Source organism: Vipera berus (genome assembly GCF_964194415.1).
Source record: "Vipera berus genome assembly, chromosome: Z".
Lineage (NCBI taxonomy): Eukaryota > Metazoa > Chordata > Lepidosauria > Squamata > Viperidae > Vipera > Vipera berus.
The window spans coordinates 131,516,056-131,539,703 of NC_138205.1; the positions used below are offsets into that span (position 1 = coordinate 131,516,056).

Here is a 23,648-nt window from a genome sequence, read left to right on the forward strand (position 1 = left end):
TCTAGGATTCTGTAAGGGTCTCCTCGAGCAGGGGGTTGGACTAGATCACCTCCAAGATCCCTACCAATATGATTCTGTAAGAGTCTCCTGCTTGAGCAGGGGGTTGGACTAGATCACCTCCAAGGTCTCTTCCGACTTATCATTCCACGAGTCCATAAGGGTCTCCTACTCGAGCAGGGGGAGGGGTCAGACTAGATGACCTGCAAGGTCCCACCCAACTCCGCCCGTCTGTAATTCCGTACGGCTTTCGTGCTCGAGCAGACGCCGGTAAAGTAGGCCTGGCATGAAGTGACTCTTAAAAATATCAGGAACCGCACCACCCCCACCCCTCCTCTGGGAACCCCTCCCGTGCCATTCACACGTCCCGGGGTCTCAGCCGAAGCTAACCGTCTTCTCCGGCTGGTGGATCTTGGTTTGCACCACCAGGTTCTCCAGCGGCGTCCGTAGGATCTCGGGCACTTGGTAGGTGGGCATGCGGTCCAGGCGGCTGCGGGGGAAGAGGTGGTAGGCGAAGCCCGACTGGCAGCGTCCGGCCCGTCCTCGTCGCTGGATGACGTTCGACTTGGACACCCAGACGGTCTCCAAGCACGAAACCTGGGCGAAAGAGGAAGACGGACGGTAAACGAATGGAGGGGAGGAGCGAGTCAACGGCGAGGACGACGAGCCGGGCGGGGGAGCCGCTTGCCACCCAACGTCGTGGGCGCTACGTCGCTGGAGGGGTTTTTTTGTTTTTTTTTAAGGAAGAGACTGGATCTCTGTTTGTCTCCTGCTTCAGCAGGGGGTTGGACTGGAGGACCTCCCGGGTCCCCTTCCAGCTTGATTCGGATGGAGCGTTTCTTTGCTGGGTTGGCTTCAGTCGATCAAGCAGCCTTTGGACCTTAAAACTTGAATCCTAGCCCTAAACCTAATCTTAGGCATAAGGCTAAGCCTAAGCTTAAACCGAACCCTAGCCCTCACCCTAGTCTTATGCGTAACCCTTCAAACTAACCCTAGCCATAACATTAACCCTAATCCTAAACTTAAACCTAACCTTAGCCCCAGTCCTAATGCCTAGCCTTAACCGAAGCTTTAGTCCTAATTCGAACCTTGAACCTAACCTTAGTCCTAGCCTCAGCCCTAATTCATAACTCTAACCCAAACCCTAAATCTAATCCTAGTCTTAACTCTATCCCTAATCCTAGTCTTAACCCTAACCCTAGCCTTAACCCTAACCCGTCTTAACTCTATCCCTAATCCTAGTCTTAGCCCTAACCCTAACCCTAGTCTTAACTCTATCCCTCATCCTAGTCTTAACCCTAACCCTAACCTTAACCCTAACCCTAGTCTTAAGTCTAATCTTAACCCTAACCTTAACCTTAACCCTAACCCTAGTCTTAACTCTATCCCTAACCCTAGTCTTAACTCTATCCCTAATCCTACTCTTAACCCTAACCCTAGCCTTAACCCTAACCTTAAACCTAACCCTAGTCTTAACTCTATCCCTAATCCTAGTCTTAACCCTAACCTTAAACCTAACCCTAGTCTTAACTCTAATCTTAACCCTAACCCTAGCCTTAAACCTAAGCCTAACCTTAAACCTAAGCCATCTTAACTCTATCCCTAACCCTATTCCTAACCCGTCTTAAATCTAATGTTAACCCTAGCCCTAGTCTTATCTCTATCCCTAACCCGTCTTAACTCTAATCTTAACCTTAACCTGAAACCTGACACTAAGCCTAGTCCTAAACCCTAACCCTAACTCTAACCCTAAAACTAAACCTAACTCTAGTCCTAACTCTAACCTTAAACCTAACCCTAACCTTAGCCCTAACTCTAACTGTAACTTAAACCTAAGCCTAGTCTTAACCCTAACCCTAATCCTCTCTAATCTTAACCTTAACCTGAAACCTGACACTAAGCCTAGTCCTAAACCCTAATCCTAATCCTAACTCTAACCCTAAAACTAATCCTAACTCTAACCCTAAACCTAACCCTAACCTTAGTCCTAACTCTAAGCCTAGTCTTAACCCTAACCCTAACTCTAGTCCTAACTCTAACCTGAAACCTAACCCTAACCTTAAACCTAACCCTGGTTTAACTCCAGCCCTAATGTTAACCTTAGCCCCGACCCGTAACCGGAAATCTAACCCTAACTCCAGTCCTTAACTCTTAACCCTCGCCTTAAACCTAAGCCTAGCCCTAGCCGGAGACGGCACCCCGAGTAGGAGGAAGCAAGCCGTAAGAACAGAAAGCACGGCGGGACCCCCCACCACCACCAGGACCCGCGGTCGGTCTCCCACCGGCACCCACCGACTTAATCACAGAGCAGAGGGAGGGGGGAGAGAGAGGAAGGCTCGTCTGTCCTCCCCCCCACCCCGGGGCTCTCCGAAAAGAGCCGGGAAGCGTCCCCCCCCTCCCCCGCTTTAACCCCGGTCCTTGGGGGCCCAAACCTTGGTCTTCAGATCGTAGCGCTCCTCCTTATGGGTCCCGCTGTCCACCACGTGGACGATGTCGTTGATGGTGATGGAGGTCTCGGCAATGTTGGTGGCCAAGACGATTTTCCGCACCCCGGCGGGGGGCCGGGGGAAGATGCTCTGTTGGTCCATCATGGGGATGTTGGAATGGACTAAACGGGGGTGGGTGGGTGGTGGTCGGTGGGGGGGAGGGGGAAGGAGGGGGAAGAGGAGGAAGAGGAAGGTCGATTAAACCAGTGGAACCACCTGCCTCCGGACGCGGCGAATGCTCCCAACGCTGGACGTTTTTCGGAAGAGACTGGCCAGCCACTTGTCTTGAAACGGTCTAGGGCTTCCTGCCTGAGCAGGGGGTTGGACTAGATGACCTCTGAGGCCCCTTCCAACTTATTATTATTATTATTATTATTATTATTATTATTATTATTATTATTATTCGAACCCTCAGCTTGAGGTTCCTCATGTTTCTCTCCCTCCCTCCCTGCCCTCTCCGGACAAGTGTCCGGAAAAACCCGCCCGTTTTCCGGACAACGGCCGAATGGTTCTCGCCGGGGTCGGCTGCCGCCTCGCCCTCGTCCCCGGGATAGCCGCGGAGGGCAACTGAGCTTCACCTGGTAAGATAAGGTAGCGGCTGTTGTGGGAGCCCAGGATTTCCAAAAGCCGCTGCTGGACCCCTTTGATCTCTTGCCAGCCGGGAAGGAAACAGAGGATGCCGCCTGGAAGGAGAGGAGAGATGGTGTGTGTGTGTGTGTGTGTTTGTTTGTGTGTGTGTGTGAAAAAAAAAAGGGGACGTCCCGTTTCCTAAAAGTGGGATTTTTGGGGGTGAGTGGGGAGACAGGACAGGATAAGACGTCTTTGTGTCTTTGAGGGGCTGCCCCAAAGAGGGAGGGAGGGAAGGAAGGAGTAAGAAAAAAAAAGAGGGGAGGGAGACAGGAAGGAAGGAAGGAAAAGAGGGACGGAGGAAGAAAAAGGGGAGGGAGGAAGGAAAAGAGGGAGGGAGGCAGGAAGGAAGAAAAAGAGAGGGAGGGAGGAAGGAAGGAAAAAGGAATTCTGGGAGTTGAAGTCCACCAGTCATAAAAGGGCCAAGTTGGAAGACCCCTGAGAGTCTGGATCTGAGCCTGCAGTTTCATCAAAATGGCCGACGGAGGGATTCTGGGAGTTGGAAGTCCCACCGGTCACTAAAGGGCCGAGTTGGAAGACCCCTGAGGGTCTGGATCCGAGCCTGCAGTTTCATCAAAATGGCCGACTGAGGGATTCTGGGAGTTGAAGTCCACCAGTCATAAAAGGGCTGAGTCGGAAGACCCCTGAGGGTCTGGATCCTGCAGGTTCATCAAAATGGCCGACGGAGGGATTCTGGGAGTTGGAAGTCCCACCGGTCACTAAAGGGCCGAGTTGGAAGACCCCTGAGGGTCTGGATCCGAGCCCGCAGGTTCATCAAAATGGCCAACGGAGGGATTCTGGGAGTTGGAAGTCCCACCGGTCACAAAAGGGCCGAGTCGGAAGACACACACCCCCGGGCTGAATTAACCGCCATCGGTTAATTCCTCAACCCCAAGCAAGCCTTGCGATTCTCACATGACCCCCCCCCAACACCCACCCCCCTCCATTTTGCAAAAACCAGGTTGGATCCACTTCTACGGCCAACCGGACGAGCTTGAGCGGCACGTGTGTGTGTGTGTGTGTGTGTGTGTGTGTAAGACAAGAGGGACTCCCACCCACCTGGTTCTCCGTGGGCATCGATCTGAAGGATCAAGTCGGCGATCAGCTCAAGATCCAGGACACACTCGTCGTCTGATTGCTGGGGGGGGGGAGGGAGGAGAAGAGAGAGAGAGAGAGAGAGAGAGAGAAAGAGACGGGACAAGTAATCCTCAGACTTACGACCACGAGTGCAGTTTCCGCTGCTAAGCGGGACACTGGCTACAGGGGGGTTTTGTCCCGTTTGTCTCCGCCTTTTATTTTGATCTATCCCTAGCCGTTTATCCAGCCTCCGTCCATCCACCTCTATTTATCTCCCCGTCTTATTTCGATCTATCCCTATTTATCTATTATCTACCTACCCACCAACCTATCCATCCATCCATATCTATTTATCTCTCTTTATTCTGATCTCTCTATCCCCATTTATCCATTATCTACCCATCCATCCATATCTGTTTATCTCCATCTGTATTTTGATCTATCCTTATGTATCTGTCCATTATCCACCCATCCATCCGTCCATATCTCCATCTCTTTATTTTGATCTCTCTATCCCCATTTATCCATCTACCCATCCATCCATATCTATTTATCTCTGTCTTTATTCTGATCTCTCTATCCCCATTTATCCATTATCTACCCATCCATCCATCTCTGTTTATCTCCATCTGTATTTTGATCTATCCTTATGTATCTGTCCATTATCCACCCATCCATCCGTCCATATCTCCATCTCTTTATTTTGATCTCTCTATCCCCATTTATCCATCTACCCATCCATCCATATCTATTTATCTCCGTCTTTATTTTGATCTCTCTCTCCTTATCTATTTATCCATTATCTACCCATCCATCCATCTTCTCTTTATTTTGATCTCTATCCCTATTTATCCATTATCTACCCATCCCTCCATCCATATCTATTTATCTCCGTCTGTCTTTATTTCGATTTCTCTACCCGTTATCTATCCATTGTTCTCCCTATCCGCCCATCTGTATCTATGTATCTTTCTCTCTTTTTGTCTCTCTCTCTCTCCTTATCTATTTGGTCTATTATCCGTTTGTCTTTCTATCTATCCATCCGTTATCAATCCCGACCTCTCGGTTGCCCGTTTTCCACGCAGCTGGCCAGTTGTTCCCCATGTTTCCTCCCCGGGTCGCGCGCGCGCCGCCCACCTTGATCTCGTAATGCCGATGCCGGCCGAGCATCGCCATCATATCCTCCAGGTAGTACTCCTTGACCGGATACATGAAGCCCGGCACTTTGACCACCGGACAGTCGCCAAAGTACTCCGAGAAACGCTGGTTGTCCCCCGTGGCGCTCATCAGCACCAGGCGCAGTTGCCGGTTCTGCTTTTGGATGCCCTTCAGCAGGATCAGCAGGAAGTCGGTGTTGACGTCCCGCTCGTGGACCTCGTCCACGATCACGTGGCTGACCCCTTCCAGCCGGGGGTTGCCTTGCAGCTTCCGGAGCAGGATGCCGACGGTGCAGAAGAGCAAGGCTCCGCCCCGGGCCGGCGGCTTGCTCTCCAGCCGCACCTGGTAGCCCACGTTGCGCCGCAGGTTAGGGCCCAGCTCTTGGGCTACCCGCTGGGCCACCGAGATGGCGCTGATGCGACGCGGCTGCGTCACCACCACGTTGCACTGGGCTCCGCGCCCTTCCAGGATGTAGTGCTCCAGCAGCAGCTGCGGGATGCGGGTGGTTTTCCCGCAGCCCGTGTCGCCGGCGACCACCACCACCGGGTGCTGCTCCACGGCTGAGAGGATGGCCTCCTTGTGGGAATCCACAGGCAGCGAGGGGCTGTCGGGCCAGAGGTTGCCCCGCCGTTTCCAGAGAGCCAGCAGGTTCTGGCTAAGGCGCAACTCTTCCGACTCCGACAACGGGAGGTAGGTCTTCCCCGTGATGGCGTCGCTCAGGGCCCCGCTGCTCTCCTTGCTCAAGTTCATCACGTCGTCCGCCAGGCGCGGCCGGGACTCCCGGGAGTCGACGGGATACTGCGGAGAGTGGACAAGAGGGATTTTGCGGGGGTTGGGGATCCTCTCGCAATGCGCCAGCCTTCCCCTCTCGCAACGCGCCGGCCGGGAAAGAGGGCCAATGGGGTGGCTTGTTCCATTCCCGAGACGGGTTAGTCCTCGACTTTTAACGACCGTTCGGTTAGCGATCGTTCGAAGTGCCAACCGCGCCTCAGGGCTGTCGCCGCACCCCCCATAATCCAGCGACTCACTCGCGTGCGTGCATGTAGATATAGCTAGGTGGTGCTAGACTTACGACGTTGGTGCGTTTAGTGACTGTTTGAAGGGACAACGGCGCTGAAAACGCCTCACAGCCGTGGCAGCATCCCCACAGCTGGGTGACTTGTGTGTGAATGTATGTGTATGTGTGTTTGTTTAGCGACAGTTCAAAGTTACAAGGCCTTGTAAGAAGGGGCTGGAAACTGTTTTTCACTTTTACGACCGGTGTAGCATCTCCATTCAGGTGATGTATGTATGTATGTGTGTGTGTGTGTGTGTGTGTGTGTGTGTGTGTGTATACACATATGCATATATACATATACACACATACATCGGCAACTATTCTAAAAATAGTGTATTTTTTACAAATATACGTATATACACACGTACACGTGTATACACACATGAACATACACTCACTATACATACACACATATATACACGCTATACACATGCTAGACATGAACATACATATACACACCACATATATACACACATGAATATACATATACACAAACTACACAATGAACACACTACACACGAGCATACACACACCACAGACACATGAACATACACACACTACACTCTACACACACGGTCCTCAACTTACAACAGTTCCCTTAGTGACTGTTTGAAGTTATAATAGCATTTTTCACCCTTATTTACCATTGTGGCATCCCGTCAGGTGGTGTGTGTGTGTGTGTGTGTGTGTCTGTGTATGTAGACATATATAGGTAGTCCTCAACGTATGACAGTTGGTTTAGTGAGCAAAGTTACAACAGCGCTGAAAAAAGGGACGTAGTGTGTGTAGATACATATAGGTAATCCTTAATTTACGACAATTCGTTTAGTGACTCTGTGTGTGTGTGTAGACATATATAGGTAGTCCTCAACTTACGACAGTTGGTTTAGTGAGCGTTCAAAGTTACAACAGCGCTGAAAAAAAGGGACAGGAGCGTTTTTCACTTTTACCACTGTGGCATCCCGTCAGGTGATGTGTGTGTGTGTGTGTGTGTGTATGTGTGTGTGTAGATACATATAGGTAATCCTTATGATGATTCGTTTAGTGACTCTGTGTGTGTGTGTGTGTAACGACCGGGACAAGAAAGGTCATCAAATGGGGTGCAGCTCGGTTAACAACGGTCTCACTTAGCAGCGATAATTTTGGGCTCCATTCTGGCCGTAAGTCAAGGACTTATACCAGCCCCAGTCTTATAACAGTCCGTTTAGAGACCATTCAGGTCGCCCCGGACTTACAATGGTCTTGTTTAGTGACTCCAGCTACGACGGCACCGAAAAAAGGGCCTTACGACTGCTTTTTGGGACGAACTTCACAACCGCGGCGGCTCACTTAACAGCCGGGGAGGGGAGGGGCGAGATGTCGTAAAACAGGGCCAAAACTCACTTCAGAAACGTTATCCCCTCCGCGATCGTTTTTGGGGCTCTGCGGCGCCGCGGCTGACGGGCCGCGGCTCTCCGCCTGACTTACGTGGTTCAGGTAGTTCTCAATCTTGCGCAGGGTGGCCTCGGGGACTTTGATGTGGCAGGGCTTCCGCTGGTTCTCGCCCAGCTCCCGCAAGGAAGTCATGTTGTACATGGCGTGACTCAACGGGTTGTTGTTCTTGTCCACTAAGCCGAGACTCTGGAAGGAGGGAGGGAGGGTCACGGTGAGACCGGGGTGCCCAGGAGCCCACCGGGAGATGGAAACATTCTGCGATTTGATGCCATATCCCGGTCAAACTGGAATATCCTGGAATATTCTGGAATGTTCTATCATTCGGCAATATTCCGCGATTTGGTAATCTATAATTCAGGCTAGGGGCTGGGAGTGCCCAGGAGTCCACGGGGAGAGAGTTACGTAATTTCCCGGTAAATTGGTGAAAGTTCCATCACATCCTGAAATTCTGTAATTCCATAACATTTGGTAATATCCTGTAATTCTATAATATCCTGTGATTCTGCAATGTTCGGTAACTCGGTAAAATTCTGTCATTCTGCAATATCTTGAAATTCTGCAATTCTGTAATATTTGGTAATATCCTGTAATTCTATAATATTCGGTAACTCGGTAAAATTCTGTAATATTCGGTAATATCCTGTCAGTTTGTAATATTCGGTAATATCCTGCAATTCCATAATATTCGGCAATATCCTGTAATTCTATAATATTCGGTAACTCGGTAAAATTATGTAATATTCGGTTATATCCTGTAATTTTTGTAATATTCTGTCATATCCTGCAATTCTGTCATATCCTGTAAAATTCTGTTAACTGTAAAATTCTGTCATATTCTGTAATTCTGTAAAATTCTGTCATATTTCATAATGCCCTCTAATATTCTGTAATTCTATAATACCGGTATTTTGTAGTATAGAGATATGTATCTAGATACAGATATCTAATTGTAGATAGATATCTAAATATAGATTAGTTAAATAGATAAGATATAGATGGCTAGAGAACAGATAGGCTATCTAAATAGAGATATTATATATCTTAAAGATACCTAATTATAAAGATGTAGATAAATATCTAGAGATAGATCTAAATAGAAAGATATATCTGATTAGACGTATAGCTAAACATAGATTAAATATCTAGAGATAGATATATAAGTAGATATAGATATCTATATGATAAATCTAGATATAAATTTCCAGATATATATCTAAATAGATATATCTAACGATAGATGTAAATATATAAATACAGATGAATTGGATTAGATATAGATAATATCTAAATACGTATATCTAAATAGATATTGAATTATAGATACACCTAACTATAGATTATAGACATAGATGTTATCTATATATATCTAAATATAGTTTAACAGATTGATAATATATATTTAAATAGGTCTAAATATAGACATGTACACATATATGTATACGTATGCATATGTACTGTATATACGTACGTGTATCTATATAGAATCGTAGAAGGATAGTTGGGAGGGACCTTGTAGCTCTGCTGATGTTTTATTTAAACTAAATTTGTATACAGAAATTGTAGATAGGTATCTAAATATATAGTTAAATAGGTAATAGTTAAATAGAATATCTAAAGAGATACTATACATCTAACAGATATCTAAATATAAAGATATATATAGATAAATACTAGAGATAGATATATCTAAATAAATAGAAAGATATATCTAATTAGATGTATATCTAAATATAGATTAAACAAATATCTAGAGATATATAGATATCTAATGATAGACATAAATATAGATGTATATAAATAGTAGATAGATATATCTAAATAGAGATATATCTAATTAGATGTATATCTATAGACAAATATCTAGATATCTAGATATCTAATGATAGTTCTAAATCTAAATATCTAGATATATCTAAATAGAAATATCTAATTACAGATCTCAATATATATCTATAGATGGATTATAAACAGATAATATCTAAATATACACATCTAAATTACAGATACATCTATAATTACATATACCTAAATATATACCTAAACATATATATATGTAGTTTGAGAGCGCTTATATATACATATATACATGTGTATGTATATATGTGTGTATATATATATGATACACAAATACACACACAGATATATCTATACATGTAGATATATGTATATGTATACAAATGTAACGTATATATGTATGTGCATTATATGCTGATGTTTTATTGAGACTAAATTTGTCTATCAGTGATCACGTGACTTCTGTCGATGCCCAACGCTAAATAAAAACGATCAAAAAGTAAAATTAAAAATTGCTAAGTAAAACCAGCCACCGCAGAGCCCCACCGAACGCCGGCCAGGCGCTGCGGCTCCTTTTCCGCCACTCACCTTCAGCTTTTGGCAGGCCAGCGCCGCGGCCTTGTTCTCCGCTTCCACTTTGCGACGGCCCTTGGCCGCGAAGGTCATGGGGCAGGGCCAGCGGAGAGTCAGTTTGCAGATCTTGGTCTTCGTGCCGACGGTCCGGAATTGCATGTACTCCTGTCGGAATGACGAGAGGCTTTAACGTCCTCCAATTTTCACACAAAGCAACGTACACACACCTCTACACACACAGACACACACACACACACCTTGACGGTCAACTCACCTTGACGGTGGAGGAGGAGGTGGCGATCTGGATGACCTGGGCGAGGAGGTTTTTCGGGAGGGGAAATTGAGTCAGGGCGCGCAGGGCGGTGTTGTCGTCTGTCATCTCCACCGAGAGTCCATCCCTGTACGGGGAAAAGACGAGGCAACCGCTCGGTCGTATCTCGGGGATTCGGTCCCCCTGCAGTTGCTGCCATAAGACGGCGGCACCCAGGGTTTATTACCGGGAGCGTGGAGGGAGTCCTCAACGCACGACCGTTTGTTTTGCGGGAAAAAAGTGACGGACGACCGGCTTTTCACTCTCAAGCTGTGGAAATTTGGGACTGAGCCGGTGGTTGTAAGTAAAGGACTAGCACTAGCCGTAGTTCAATCGGCTTTGATCTCAAGAGGTAGACCTTGCTTAAGGATTGTCGAAAGTCCGCTCAACCATTAACAATCAGGGGTTATTCACTTAAGGAGGGCCATCATCGTTAAAACCAAGCAACGGTCAGATCAGCACCTCCATCCATGAGCGTCCTGCTTTACGGCGGAAATTCTGGCCTCTGTTACGGTTGGGTTCGGTAGGGTCTCTCCGGCAAGTGACCTAACGTAGTCACACGCCGAAGGACCGCCCAGCCCCAACTTGCAAGCCCTACAGGTTAGTCCTCGGCTTACAGTCGCAACTGAAGCAAGACATTTTTTTGCGACTTTTCTTGCGAACGTTGTTTGGCGAGTCCCTGCAGTTAGTTGTTAACTTAAGTCACACGGTCGGGAAGCGAATCTGGCTTCCCCCGTTGACTCTGATCGTCCGAAGGTCGCCAAACGGGATCACGGGACGCTCTCCGACGGGACGCCGCGACCGTCATAAACACGAGTCAGTCGGGATTTTGAGCATCGGACCGAGGAGATGCCAAGCCACTTTTTTTTGCAGCGTCGGAGTAATTTCGGTCACTGAATGTGACTAAGTCACTTTTCCCAGCGTCGGCCACTAAGTGAACCGTTGTAAGTCCAGGAGGACCTGTATATTAAGATCGTATTCACGAGAAAACGACCAGAAGTTAGGACAGTTACTTGGCGTTGAGCTAACTTTGGCGAGTCCTCGCTTCTCAGTAGATGTACTCCGCGACGTAGGAGCGCAAGTCAGCCCAGCTTTTCACGTTGCTGCGACGTGAGTTTTGCCCCACTGGATGACGGAATGCACGGGGGGGCGGGTTGTTAAGGGAGTCACCCGGCTGCGAAGCGATGCCAGCTTCCCCCGTCACCAGGATGCCGAGACCCATCATAAATACGAGTCGGTCGGCAAACGTTGGGACTTTGAGTACGGGACAGCGGGGGACGGCTGCGACGGCCATTAAGAGTGAAAAGGGGTCCCAAGTGGCTTGTTTGGTTGCGACTTCAAACGGTTGCTAAATGAACGGCCGTAACTCAAGGACGACGGGTAGCCCCCCCTCCTCTAAGCAAAGACATTTCTCCCGTGCCACACAACACAAAACGCACAACTTCCTTTTTTTGTCATGGTTTAACCGCCCCCGTTTGTCATTGCCTGGGAACCGCCAAAACAGAAGGATGGACAGTCTGAAGCGGGCGACCCACGTTTGAGTGAGGCTGGGGACGATGGGCCATCGCCCGGGCCCCTCCATGCTGTCTCAGCGGGGTGGGCCGCCCCCCCTGCTCTGTGGCATCAAGCCGTCGGCGTTCTAGAACGTTCCCCAGGAGATTTAGGCATGCTTTAAATGGGGAGGGCTTCAGCTCCCAGAAACTGCCAGCCGGCACGTTTTAAGATTACGGAATCGTAGAGCTGGAAGGGACCTTGGAGGTCATCTAGTCCAACCTCTTGCTGAAGCAGGAGCCTCTTACGGAATCATGGGAGGACAAGAGTTGGAAGGGACCTCAGAGGTCATCTAGTCCAGCCCCCATGGCTTGGACTACAAGTCCCATCTCCCTCCTGGCCAGGAAGGCTTATCGGCTAAGCTGGCCAGCGATGGGGACAAAGGGAGAGGTTGCCCAGCCAACCTGGAAGCAGTGGCTGGGGATGATGGGGCCTACCGTACAAGGTCTGACTCCCGCACCCTGTCCCCCCAGCCAGTTAAAGTAGGGTTGATGGGAGATGTAGTCCAACGTAAGTCAGGAGAAGGGCTTGGACTGCAACTCCCATCTCCCCCAGCCAGTTAAAGCAACGGGGCCGACGGGAGATGCCTTCCAACGTACGTGGGGAAAGGGCTTGGACTACAACTCCCATCTGCCCCAGCCAGCTGAAAGCAACAGGGCCGACGGGCGACGTATTCCCACCTAAGCGGGAAAAGGGCTTGGACTACAACTCCCATCTCCCCCCAGCCAGTGAAAGCAACGGGGTTGACGGGAGATGTATTTCAACATACGCGGGTGGGGGAGGGAGGGCTTGGACTCCGACTCCCATCTCCCCCCCCACGAGTCCTAAGTCGCTTTCTTTCCGCACTGTGGTCGCTAAAGGCACTGTCGTAAGTCAAGGACGAGCTGTGTGGAGGAGTCCATGGCCTAAAGAGGGTGCCTCGGGGTACCACTCCACACAGAATTCTTCTTTCCTTCTGCGTGTGTGTGTGTGTGTGTGTGTGTGTGTGTGAGTGTCAAGATGGAAGCCAGACCCTGCCAAGAGACTTTCACGCACCGAAACCCGGGGCGTACCGACGTCGTACCTCAGGTCCCTGGGCGGGGTCTGGGCTCCCGGGCGCAACATGGAGACGCCGTTGTGGACCTCGATGGCGTCGTCTTCCAGCTCCCCTTCCTCCAGCTCCCCTTCCTCCAGCTCCCCCTCCTCCAATTCCTCGTTGCGGATGGGTTTGGGCAGGGGGGGGCTGTGCTCCAGGGGGTGCACGGGGTCCTCAGGCTCCACCCGCCGCCAGCAGGTCGAGAGGTCGGCCAGGGATGGCCCTGATTTCGACCGCCAGTTGCTTTCGGAGAACCACTTCCGGTCGGCTGCGCAGCCCAGCTGCTCGGCGAGCAGGCGGTACTTCGCTGCGTCGAAGAGCTCATTTCGGGGTCCCAGCAAGCCCCAACCCTGCAGGAGAGAGAGAGAGTGAGAGAGAGAGAGAGAGAGAGAGAGTGAAGAAAGGAGAAAAAACTTGGAGGGGACGAGGCTAGGACGAGCGAGGCAGAGCTCTGGCGCTCTCGGAGGTTGATGGTTTTCGGGCAGACGTCTCGTCGCCCAACTTGGGAATGTCATCAGGGCTAGAAGGGAGGAGGGTTTATGAGGAGGAGGAAGAGAGGAAGGCAAGGAGGAGGAGGAGGATGATTGTGGGGTCCTCGCTAAACATTGTAACCATCCCTGCAGCCTTCAAGTTCCGGTAAACCAAAATTGTGACTGGGGCGACGAAGAGGGTGTAAATCCCGCCCTGGAAGCTGCACCTTGAACAGCTGGCAAGCGGCCGCGGCAGCTTGTCTCTCCGCGTCAATCTTCTTGGCACCGTAGCCTTCCACTTCGACATTCTTGGGCCACTTGATGAGCAGCGTGACTTTCTGGAGAGAGAGAGAGAGGGAGAGTTGGCCTGAAGCGTTCGTCCTCGATTTACGACTGTAAAAGAGCCTCCGCATTGCAGTCTTTAAGTCGTGACAGAAAAGGGTCCAAGTACCGTTCGTCCTCGACTTACGACTGTAAAAGAGTCTCCCCTTTGCAGCTGTTAAGTCATCAAAGAAAATGGCCAAGCTACCGTTTGTCCTCAACTTACGACTGTAAAAGAGTCTCCCGTTGCAGTCAAGCCGTGACACAAAGCCGTCAAGCCAACTGCAGCGACTCCTCGACTTAAGACTGCTACCGATCCCCACCTTTCGCAGCTACGGGAGACATCTGTTCAGTCGTTTTTGCCCTGTCTTACGACCTTTCTCACCCCGATTGTTAAACGAATCACCGCATTTCTTCAGCGAGTCCCACGGTTGTTAAGCGAATCCGTCTCCCTCCCGTCGACCGCTCATCGGGAGGTCGCAAAAAGGGATCGCGGGACCCCGGAGACTCTGCGACCATCGCAAATACGAGCCAGTTGCGATTTTGCTCACGGGATCACCGTCGTTAAAAGCGGAAAAAGGTCCTAAGTCACTTTTTCCCCGGCGCCATTAAATGAACTGACGTAAGTCGAGGACCACCTGTATTGCTACATTTAGAAGGCGGGATATTTACCTTTTTCCGCGGACCGTTGGTATGGATGTAGATTAATTTGTCCCTCGCATGAGAGATACCGAGAGCCCGACCGATGACACTGTTGAGAAGGTTTTTCGGCTGCGGGAATTCCTTCAGCAAATCTCTCGTCTCTGCAAGGAAAGAGGATAAAAAAAGGAGGGTGCTGTTGCGATCGCCAAAATGTTGCCTTCCGAATAGACCCCGCGCGACGTATATACGGGACGGCGACGCCTGGCCTTTAGTTGCAAACAGCTGCAAAAGTTCAAGATGTGAAGACGTTAAGCGAGGCTAAAGTAAGTTAGCGGGTCCTGGGTGCCCCCTGAGATTGTGGTGGTTTCGTTGCAGACGTTTCGTGACCCAACCGGGAGACGTCATCAGTGGTAGAAGGGAATGGGGTGTGTGGAGAGGAGGAGAAGAGAGAAAAGGAGGAGGGGTCCTCGGTGCTCTCTGAGGTTTGGTAGCTTTCTTGCAAATGTTACGTGACCCAATAGTTCCTCCCCCAATCCTGGCACAAAAATGGGGGGGTTGGCACCCCCACTTACTTCGGGATACATTCCCGCCCCGATCCATTTACCCTATGACATAATGCCCCCCTCAATGCTGGCCTGGGGGGGCATCAGACCCCTCACTTACCCTGGGACACATTCCCCGCCGATTCTGGCCCAAAGGGGGGTGGGACATGGGACCACCCCCCCCACTTACCCCAAGGCAAAATGCCCCCCAATCCTGGCCCAAAAAGGAGGAATCAGACCCCCACCGACTTACCCCGGGGGAAATACCCCCCTGATCCTGGCCCAAAGGGGAGGGATGAGACCACCCCCCACACTTGCCCCTGGACAAAATGCCCCCTAATCCTGGCCCCAAGTGGAGCATGAGACCCTCACCCACTTACCCCGGAGTACTTTTCTGACTCTGGCCTGAGAGCCCGCCCCACTTACACCAGGACATAAAGGCCTGCAATCCTGGCCCAAAGGGGGGCGTTAGACCCCACCCACCCACAGCCTAGGGCACATTTCCCCCACAATCCTGTCCCAAAATGGTGGCATGAGACCCCCACTCACTTATCCCAGGGCAAATCCCCTCTATCCTGGCCCAAAGGGGGGGCATGAGACCCTCACCCACTTATTCCGGGGGCACATTCCCCCCCAGATCGTGGCCCAAAAGGGAGGGGGCATGAGACCCCACCCACTTACTCTGGGGCACATTTCACACACACCCCAACCCTGGCCCAAAGGGGGGCATCAGACCCCCCCCACAAACTTACCCCAGGGTAATTTCCCCCCCATCCTGGCCTAAAGGGGGTCCATGAGACCCGCCCCCACTTACTCCAGGGCACAATGCCCCCCCGATCCTGGCCCAAAGTGGGGGTGCATGAGACCCCCACCCATTTACCCGGGGGCAGCGAGTGGCGCAGGCAGGCGCCGTCCTCTCCGTCCCCGGTAGCCGGCTCGCCCTCCCGGCCCATGTCGACTTCCCGGCCGGCCTCCTCCGCTTCCTCCGTCCCGGCTACCCGGCTGTAGCAGCGGGACCGCCAAGGGCCGATCAGCCCCGCCGAGGAGCCGCCGCCGCCGCCGCCGCGCAGGAAGGCCTGCAGGAGCCGGCAAGGAGCCGCCATGCGGAGAGCAGAAGAGCCGGGACGCAGCGAGAGAGCGCGGCCAGAGCGTCCGCGGAGGTGGGAGGCGAGAGGGCGGCCAGAGCGTCCGCGGAGGTGGGAGGCGAGAGGGAGCGGCCAGAGCGTCCGCGGAGGTGGGAAGCGAGAGAGGGCGGCCAGAGCGTCCGCGGAGGTGGGAGGCGAGAGGGAGCGGCCAGAGCGTCCGCGGAGGTGGGAGGCGAGAGAGGGCAGCCAGAGCGTCCGCGGAGGTGGGAGGCGAGAGGGAGCGGCCAGAGCGTCCGCGAAGGTGGGAGGCGAGGGAGCGGCCAGAACGTCCGCGAAGGTGGGAGGCGAGAGGGAGCGGCCAGAGCGCCCGCGAAGGTGGGAGGCGAGAGGGAGCGGCCAGAGCGTCCTCGAAGGTGGGAGGCGAGAGGGAGCGGCCAGAGCGTCCTCGAAGGTGGGAGGCGAGAGGGAGCGGCCAGAGCGTCCGCGGAGGTGGGAGGCGAGAGAGGGCAGCCAGAGCGTCCGCGGAGGTGGGAGGCGAGAGGGAGCGGCCAGAGCGTCCGCGAAGGTGGGAGGCGAGGGAGCGGCCAGAACGTCCGCGGAGGTGGGAGGCGAGAGGGAGCGGCCAGAGCGCCCGCGAAGGTGGGAGGCGAGAGGGAGCGGCCAGAGCGTCCTCGAAGGTGGGAGGCGAGAGGGAGCGGCCAGAACGTCCGCGGAGGTGGGAGGCGAGAGGGAGCGGCTAGAGCGTCCGCGGAGGTGGGAGGCGAGAGGGAGCGGCCAGAGCGTCCGCGGAGGTGGGAGGCGAGAGAGGGCGGCCAGAGCGTCCGCGGAGGTGGGAGGCGAGAGGGAGCGGCCAGAGCGTCCGCGGAGGTGGGAGGCGAGAGGGAGCGGCCAGAGCGCCCGCGAAGGTGGGAGGCGAGGGAGCGGCTAGAGCGTCCGCGTAGGTGGGAGGCGAGGAGCGGCCAGAGCGCCCGCGGAGGTGGGAGGGGAGAGGGAGCCTCCCCGCGCGGCGCTGGAGGAACGGCAGGGATAGAGAGCGCGGCTAGAGCGTCTACGAAGGTGGGAGGCGAGAGGGAGCGCCCAAGAGCGGGGAGGAGTGACCAGAGCGCCCGCGGAGGTGGGAGGCGAGGAGCGGCCAGAACGTCCGCGGAGGTGAGAGGCGAGAGGGGGCGGTCAGAGCGTCCGCGGAGGTGGGAGGCGAGAGGGAGCGTCCCCGCGCGGCCGCTGCAGGAACGGCAGGGATAGAGAGCGCGGCTAGAGCGTCTACGAAGGTGGGAGGCGAGAGGGAGCGCCCAAGAGCGGGGAGTGACCAGAGCGACGGCGGAGGTGGGAGGCGAGAGGGAGCGGCCAGAGCGTCCGCGGAGGTGGGAGGCGAGAGGGAGCGTCCCCGCGCGGCGGCTGCAGGAACGGCAGGGATAGAGAGCGCGGCTAGAGCGTCTACGAAGGTGGGAGACGAGAGGGAGCGCCCAAGAGCGGGGAGTGACCAGAGCGACGGCGGAGGTGGGAGGCGAGAGGGAGCGGCCAGAGCGTCCGCGGAGGTGGGAGGCGAGAGGGAGCGTCCCCGCCCGGCGGCTGCAGGAACGGCAGGGATAGAGAGCGCGGCTAGAGCGTCTACGAAGGTGGGAGGCGAGAGGGAGCGCCCAAGAGCGGGGAGTGACCAGAGCGACGGCGGAGGTGGGAGGCGAGGGGGAACGGCCAGAGCGCCCGCGGAGGTGTGAGGCGAGAAGGAGCGCCCAGGCGGGGCGCCAAGAGGAACAGCGGGGAATGGAGAAGGAGCGGCCAGAGCCTCCGCAGAGGTGGGAGGCGAGAGGGAGCGCCCTCGCGCGGCTCCAGAAGAAACATCGGGGACGGAGAAGGAGCAAGGCCAGAGCGTCCAAGGAAGTGGAAGACGAGGGAGCGCCCTCGCGCGTCGCCAAGAGGAACAGTGACGAGAGGGAGCGGCCAGAACGCCCGCGGTGGGAGGCGAGGGAGCGGCCAGAGCGTCCGCGGAGGTGGGAGGCGAGAGGGAGCGTCCCCGCGCGGCGGCTGGAGGAACGGCGGGGATAGAGAGTACGGCTAGAGCGTCCATGAAGGTGGGAGAAGAGGGATCGCCCTCGCGCAAGTCCGGGAGGAATATCGGGCACGGAGAAGGAGCGGCCAGACCGTCCCCGACGGAGCGCTCCCTAGCGGCGGCTAGAGGAACGGGGGGCGATGGAGACGGAGCGGCCAGAGCGTTTACGGAGAAAGGAGACGAGCGTCTCCGCGCGGCGCCTGGCGGAACAGAGGGGACAGACAGCGGCCAGAGCGTCCGCGGGTGAGGGAGACGAGGAGGGAAGCGCCCCCGCGCGGCTCCCGCAGGAACAGCGGGGATAGAGAGCGTCGGCAGCCAAGCCAACGAGAGGGAGCGGCGCCGACGGACCAGCGGGCATTAGAGAGCGCGGCCAGAGCGTCCGCGGTAGCGGGAGACGAGAGCGAGACGCCCCGACCGGCGCAAAAGGGCAGGGAGAGGACAGAGAGCGCGCGGCCAGAGCGTCCAGGGAGTGAGCGCCCCCGCGCGGCGCCAGGAGGACAGAAACAGCCTTTTTTTGCCCCCCTTTTTTTCTCCGCCGCCGCGCAGGCGCAGAAGCCAGGCCGAGGATGCTGCAGGGACGAAGCGCAATTGACTTGCTGCTTCCCCCGCTTTTTTTGTTGGGGGGGGGGTTCCCCAAGTTGGGCTCTGCAGGACGGCGGGGGGGCTTCGGAGCCCTCCTCCGTCCGAGGAGGAGGAGGAAGGCGGGGGCTCGGGTCCCGCAAAGACAGACAGCCCAGGGGCCCAAGGGAGCCCCCCCTTGGATTTTAGGGAGGGGCCGGCTCTGTTGCCCACCCACTCACCCCCAATTGCACAAGCTCAAAGGTCGGGTTCCCCAATGCGTGGAGCCCCCCCAATGCACGGAACCACCAACGAAGGGAGTCCAAGGCACGAAGCCCCCCAACAAAGAGTCCAATGCACACCCCCCCCACTCCCAAACGAAAGGAGTCCAAGGCCTGGGTCCCTTTAATGCACAGAGCCCCCCCCCAATGAAGGGAGGGCAATGCCTGGAGCCCCCCCCAACGAAGGAAGGCCGAGGCCTGGAGCCCCCCCAATGCACAGAGCCCCCCAACAAAGAGTCCAATGCACAGACACACACCCCACTCCCAAACGAAAGGAGTCCAAGGCACGGAGCCCCCCCAATGAAGGGAGTCCTAGGCACGGAGCCCCCCAACAAAAAGTCCAATGCACAGATACCCCCCCACTCCCAAATGAAAGGAGTCGAAGGCACGGAGCCCCCCCCAGTCAAAAAACTCCAAGGCATGGGGTCCCTCAATGTGCAAAGCTCTCCAAAGCCTGGAGCCCCCCCCCCAACGAAGGGAAGCCAAGGCCTGGAGCCCCCCCCAAAGCACAGAGCCCCCCAACAAAGAGTCCAATGCACAGACACACACCCCACTCCCAAACGAAGGGAGTCCAATGCACAGAGCCCCCCAACCAAGGGAGGCCAAGGCCTGGAGCCCCCCCAAAGCACGAAGCCCCCGAACAAAGACTCCAATGCACAGACACCCCCCCCCCACTCCCAAACGAAAGGAGTCGAAGGCACGGAGCCCCCCCCCACCCATGAATGGCTGGAGGCTTTTAAGGACAGATTGGACAACCTTGAGCAGGGGGTTGGGCTAGATGACCTCCGGGGGTCCCTTCGAATGTGTGCAATTCTATCAAAGTCTCCACTTGAGCAGGGGGTTTGGACTAGAAGACCTCCAAGGTCCCTTCCACCTCCAGACTTCTGTAAGGGTCTCCTGCTGGAGCGGGAGGGGGGGTTGGACTGGATGACCTCCAGGGTCCCTTCCAACTCTGCCCTTCTCTGATTCTATTTCTGGCTTAGACTAGAGGACCTTCAAAGACCCATCCAGCTCTGTACTTCCGTTAAGGGTCTCCTGCTTGAGGGGGTTGGACTAGATGACCTCCAGGGTATCTTCCAACTACTCTGATTCTATAAGCTTCTCTTGCTTAAGCAGAGGGCTGGACTAGATGACCTCCAAGGTCCCTTCCAACTGTGTTCTTCTGTGATTCTGTAAGGGTCACCTGCCTGAGTAGGGAGCTGGACTACATGACCTCCGGGGCCCCTTCGAATTTGTGGAATTCTATAAAAGTCTCCGCGTGAATAGGGGGTTGGACTAGATGACCTCCAAGGTCCCTTCCAACTCGTGTCCTTCTATAATTCTGTAAGGGTCTCCCGCTCGAGCAGGGGGTTGGACTGGATGACCTCCAGGGTCGCTTCCAACTCTGTGATTCTGTAAGGGTCTCCTTCTCGAGCAGGGGGTTGGACTGGATGACCTCCAGGGTCGCTTCCAACTCTGTGATTCTGTAAGGGTCTCCTTCTCGAGGAGGGGGTTGGACTAGATGACCTCCGAGGTCCCTTCCAACTCACATCCTTCTATCATTCTGTTAAGGGTCTCCCGCCCGAGCAGGGGGTTGGACTGGATGACCTGCAGGGCCCCTTCCCAACTCAGTCCTTCTCCGAGTCTACGAGGTTCTCTTGCTTAAGCAGAGGGCTGGACTAGATGACCTCCGAGCTCCCTTCCGACTCCCTCCTTCTAATGGTTCTGTAAGGGTCTCCCCGCTTGAGCCAGGGGTTGGACTGGAGGACCTTCGAGGTCCCTTCCGACTCTTTGTCATTTTATGATTCTGTACGCTTCTCCCGGTTGTGCTGGGGGTCGGACTAGAGAACCTCCGAGGTCCCTTCCGACCCTGTCCTTCTATGATTCCGTAAGGATTTGGACATCCAGACTCCTTCGCTGGGACCTCCCGCCCATTCCGCTCCCGGCTGGCTCGACATCTTACCTCTTCTACATGAATTCAAGGAGAACATCTCTGGCAGACCCAAAGGATCCAATTCCTGGGAAAAAAGGAGAAGGAGAAAGGGGAGAAAACTCTGATCAATTTATATCATCGATACCAATATAAAACTCTATAAATTTCCACAATCCGTCAATCAATCAATCAATGTAATAAAGGCAGTTCTCAACTTCCGACAACAGTCAAGGGAGGCGTTCGTGAAATGAATTCGGCCCTCCCCCTTCGACGACTTTTCTGGCCACCGTCGGTAAGTGAGTCACGGCAGCGGTTCAAGTTCCCACAGTTAAGTGAATCTGGCCCGGCCCCTCCCTCCCTCCCCCACCTGAGTTTGCTCCTGTCGGAAGGTTGCCGAAGCCGATCACGTGACCCTGGGAGAACGAAACCGTCGAATAGGTGAGTCAGTTGCCAAGCCTCTGAAGTTGGACCACAGGGCAGGAGGGGAGGGGGAGGGGAAATGCACGCAACGGTCGTTAAGTGAATGGACGGATGGATGTAGAAGTAACACTCTCCATCAAGAGATGAATGGAGTCAACAAATGAACCAACGGATCCAGGAGTTATATTCTCCCGCAGGATTAAAATCGAAGGAAGGAAGTACGGACGAGTGATGGTCTCCATCCGTAGATGAATGGAATCAACGAATGAACCAACAGATCCAGGAGTTATATTCTCCCGCAGGATTAAAATCTAAGGAAGGAAGTACGGACGAATGATGGTCTCCATCCGTAGATGAATGGAATCAACGAATGAACCAACGGATCCAGGAGTTATATTCTCACGCAGGATTAAAATCTAAGGAAGGAAGTACGGACGAATGATGGTCTCCATCCGTAGACGAATGGAATCAACGAATGAACCAACGAATACAGGAGTTATATTCTCCCGCAAAATTAAAAGGAAGGACGGATGGACGAGTGACGCTCTCCATCCGTAAACAAATGGAATCAACAAATGAACCAACAAATACAGGAGTTATATTCTCCCGCAGGATTAAAATCTAAGGAAGGATGGATGAGTGATGCTCTCCATCAGGAGATGAATGGAGTCAACGAATGAACCAACGGATCCAGGAGTTATATTCTCCCGCAGGATTAAAATCGAAGGATGGATGAACGAGTGACACTTTCCATCCGTAGATGAATGGAATCAAGGAATGAACCAACGAATAGAGGAGTTATATTCTCCTGCAGGATTAAAATCTAAGGAACGACGGACAAGTGATGGTCTCCATCCATAGACAAATGGAATCAACGAATGAGCCAACGAATACAGGAGTTATTTTCTCCCGCAGGATTAAAATCGAAGGAAGGAAGGAAGGACTGAATGTATGTAGAAGAGGGAGGGAGGGAGGGAGGAAGGAATATATGAGTTAATGCTCATTTGTTGTATAAGCCTCAAATGATTGAATATCTCAGGTACGCTCTCCTGCAGGATTAAAAATATAATGAACGAACAAACGAACGTATGAGTTATATTTTCTCATGGAAATTTAAGGAGTGAATGAATGAATGAACGGTTTACATTTTCCGATAGAAATTTAATGAATGGTTGAATGAATGAATGAACGAATGGGTTACATTTTCTTATAGAAATTGAAGGAATGAATGAATCAACCCATGGGTTACATTTTCTGATAGAAATCTAAGGAATGATGAATGAATGATTGAATGAACGTATAAGTAATGCTCACCTACAGGACACGAATGAATGATGAATGATTGAATGAATGAACATATAAGTGATGCTCACCTACAGGAAACAAATTGAATGGATGAATGAATGAACGAACAAACGTATAAGTGATGTTCACTACAGGACACAAATTGAATGAATGAATGAACGAAGGTATAAGCGATGCTTACCTACAGGACACGAATGAATGAATGAAAGAATGAATGTATAAGTGATGTTCACTGCAGGACACAAATTGAATGGATGAATGATGATTGAATGAATGAACGAACGAACGAACGAACTTATAAGTGATGTTCACTACAGGACACAAATTGAATGGATGAATGAATGAACGAAGGTATAAGTGATGCTCACCTACAGGACACGAATGAATAAATGAATGAATGAATGAATGATGAATGAATGAATGTATAAGTGACGTTCACTGCAGGACACGAATTGAATGGATGAATGAACGAACGAACGTATAAGTGATGCTCAACTACAGGACATGAATGAATGATGAATGATTGAATGAATGAATGAACATATAAGTGATGCTCACCTACAGGAAACAAATTGAATGGATGAATGAATGAATGAACGAACGTATAAGTGATGTTCACTGCAGGACACAAATTGAATGAATGAATGAACGAAGGTATAAGTGATGCTCACCTACAGGACACGAATGAATGAATGAATGAACAAAGGTGCTCACCTACAGGAAACAAATTGAATAGATGAATGAATGAACGAACGAACGTATAAGTGATGCTCACCTACAGGACACAAACTGAATGAATGAATGATGAATGAATGAACGTATAAGTGCTGTTCACCTACAGGACACAAATTGAATGAATGAATGAATGAACGTATAAGTGATGCTCACCTACAGGACACAAATTGAATGTATGAATGATGATTGAA

The 23,648-nt window shown here is 52.6% G+C and overlaps 1 protein-coding gene across 2 annotated transcripts in view; it reads right to left on the bottom strand.

Moving 5' to 3' along the window:
• DHX30 (DExH-box helicase 30) overlaps positions 1-23,648 on the bottom strand; it is a 38,587-nt gene that overhangs the window by 6,798 nt on the left and 8,141 nt on the right. Inside the window, exons 2-13 of one of the 2 annotated variants that reach the window (XM_081344887.1) lie at positions 21,028-21,082; positions 14,603-14,733; positions 13,837-13,947; positions 13,128-13,489; positions 10,478-10,601; positions 10,219-10,368; positions 7,870-8,022; positions 5,325-6,143; positions 4,170-4,248; positions 3,062-3,166; positions 2,430-2,605; positions 388-594 (exon numbers count right to left, since the gene is read on the bottom strand). In XM_081344887.1, coding sequence (XP_081201013.1) covers positions 388-594; positions 2,430-2,605; positions 3,062-3,166; positions 4,170-4,248; positions 5,325-6,143; positions 7,870-8,022; positions 10,219-10,368; positions 10,478-10,601; positions 13,128-13,489; positions 13,837-13,947; positions 14,603-14,733; positions 21,028-21,055 — 2,445 coding nt within the window. In that variant the 5' untranslated portion in view covers positions 21,056-21,082. Of the gene's footprint in view, positions 1-387; positions 595-2,429; positions 2,606-3,061; positions 3,167-4,169; positions 4,249-5,324; positions 6,144-7,869; positions 8,023-10,218; positions 10,369-10,477; positions 10,602-13,127; positions 13,490-13,836; positions 13,948-14,602; positions 14,734-15,994; positions 16,221-21,027; positions 21,083-23,648 lie in introns of those variants that run through there. The other variant, XM_081344886.1, reaches the window with a different exon arrangement.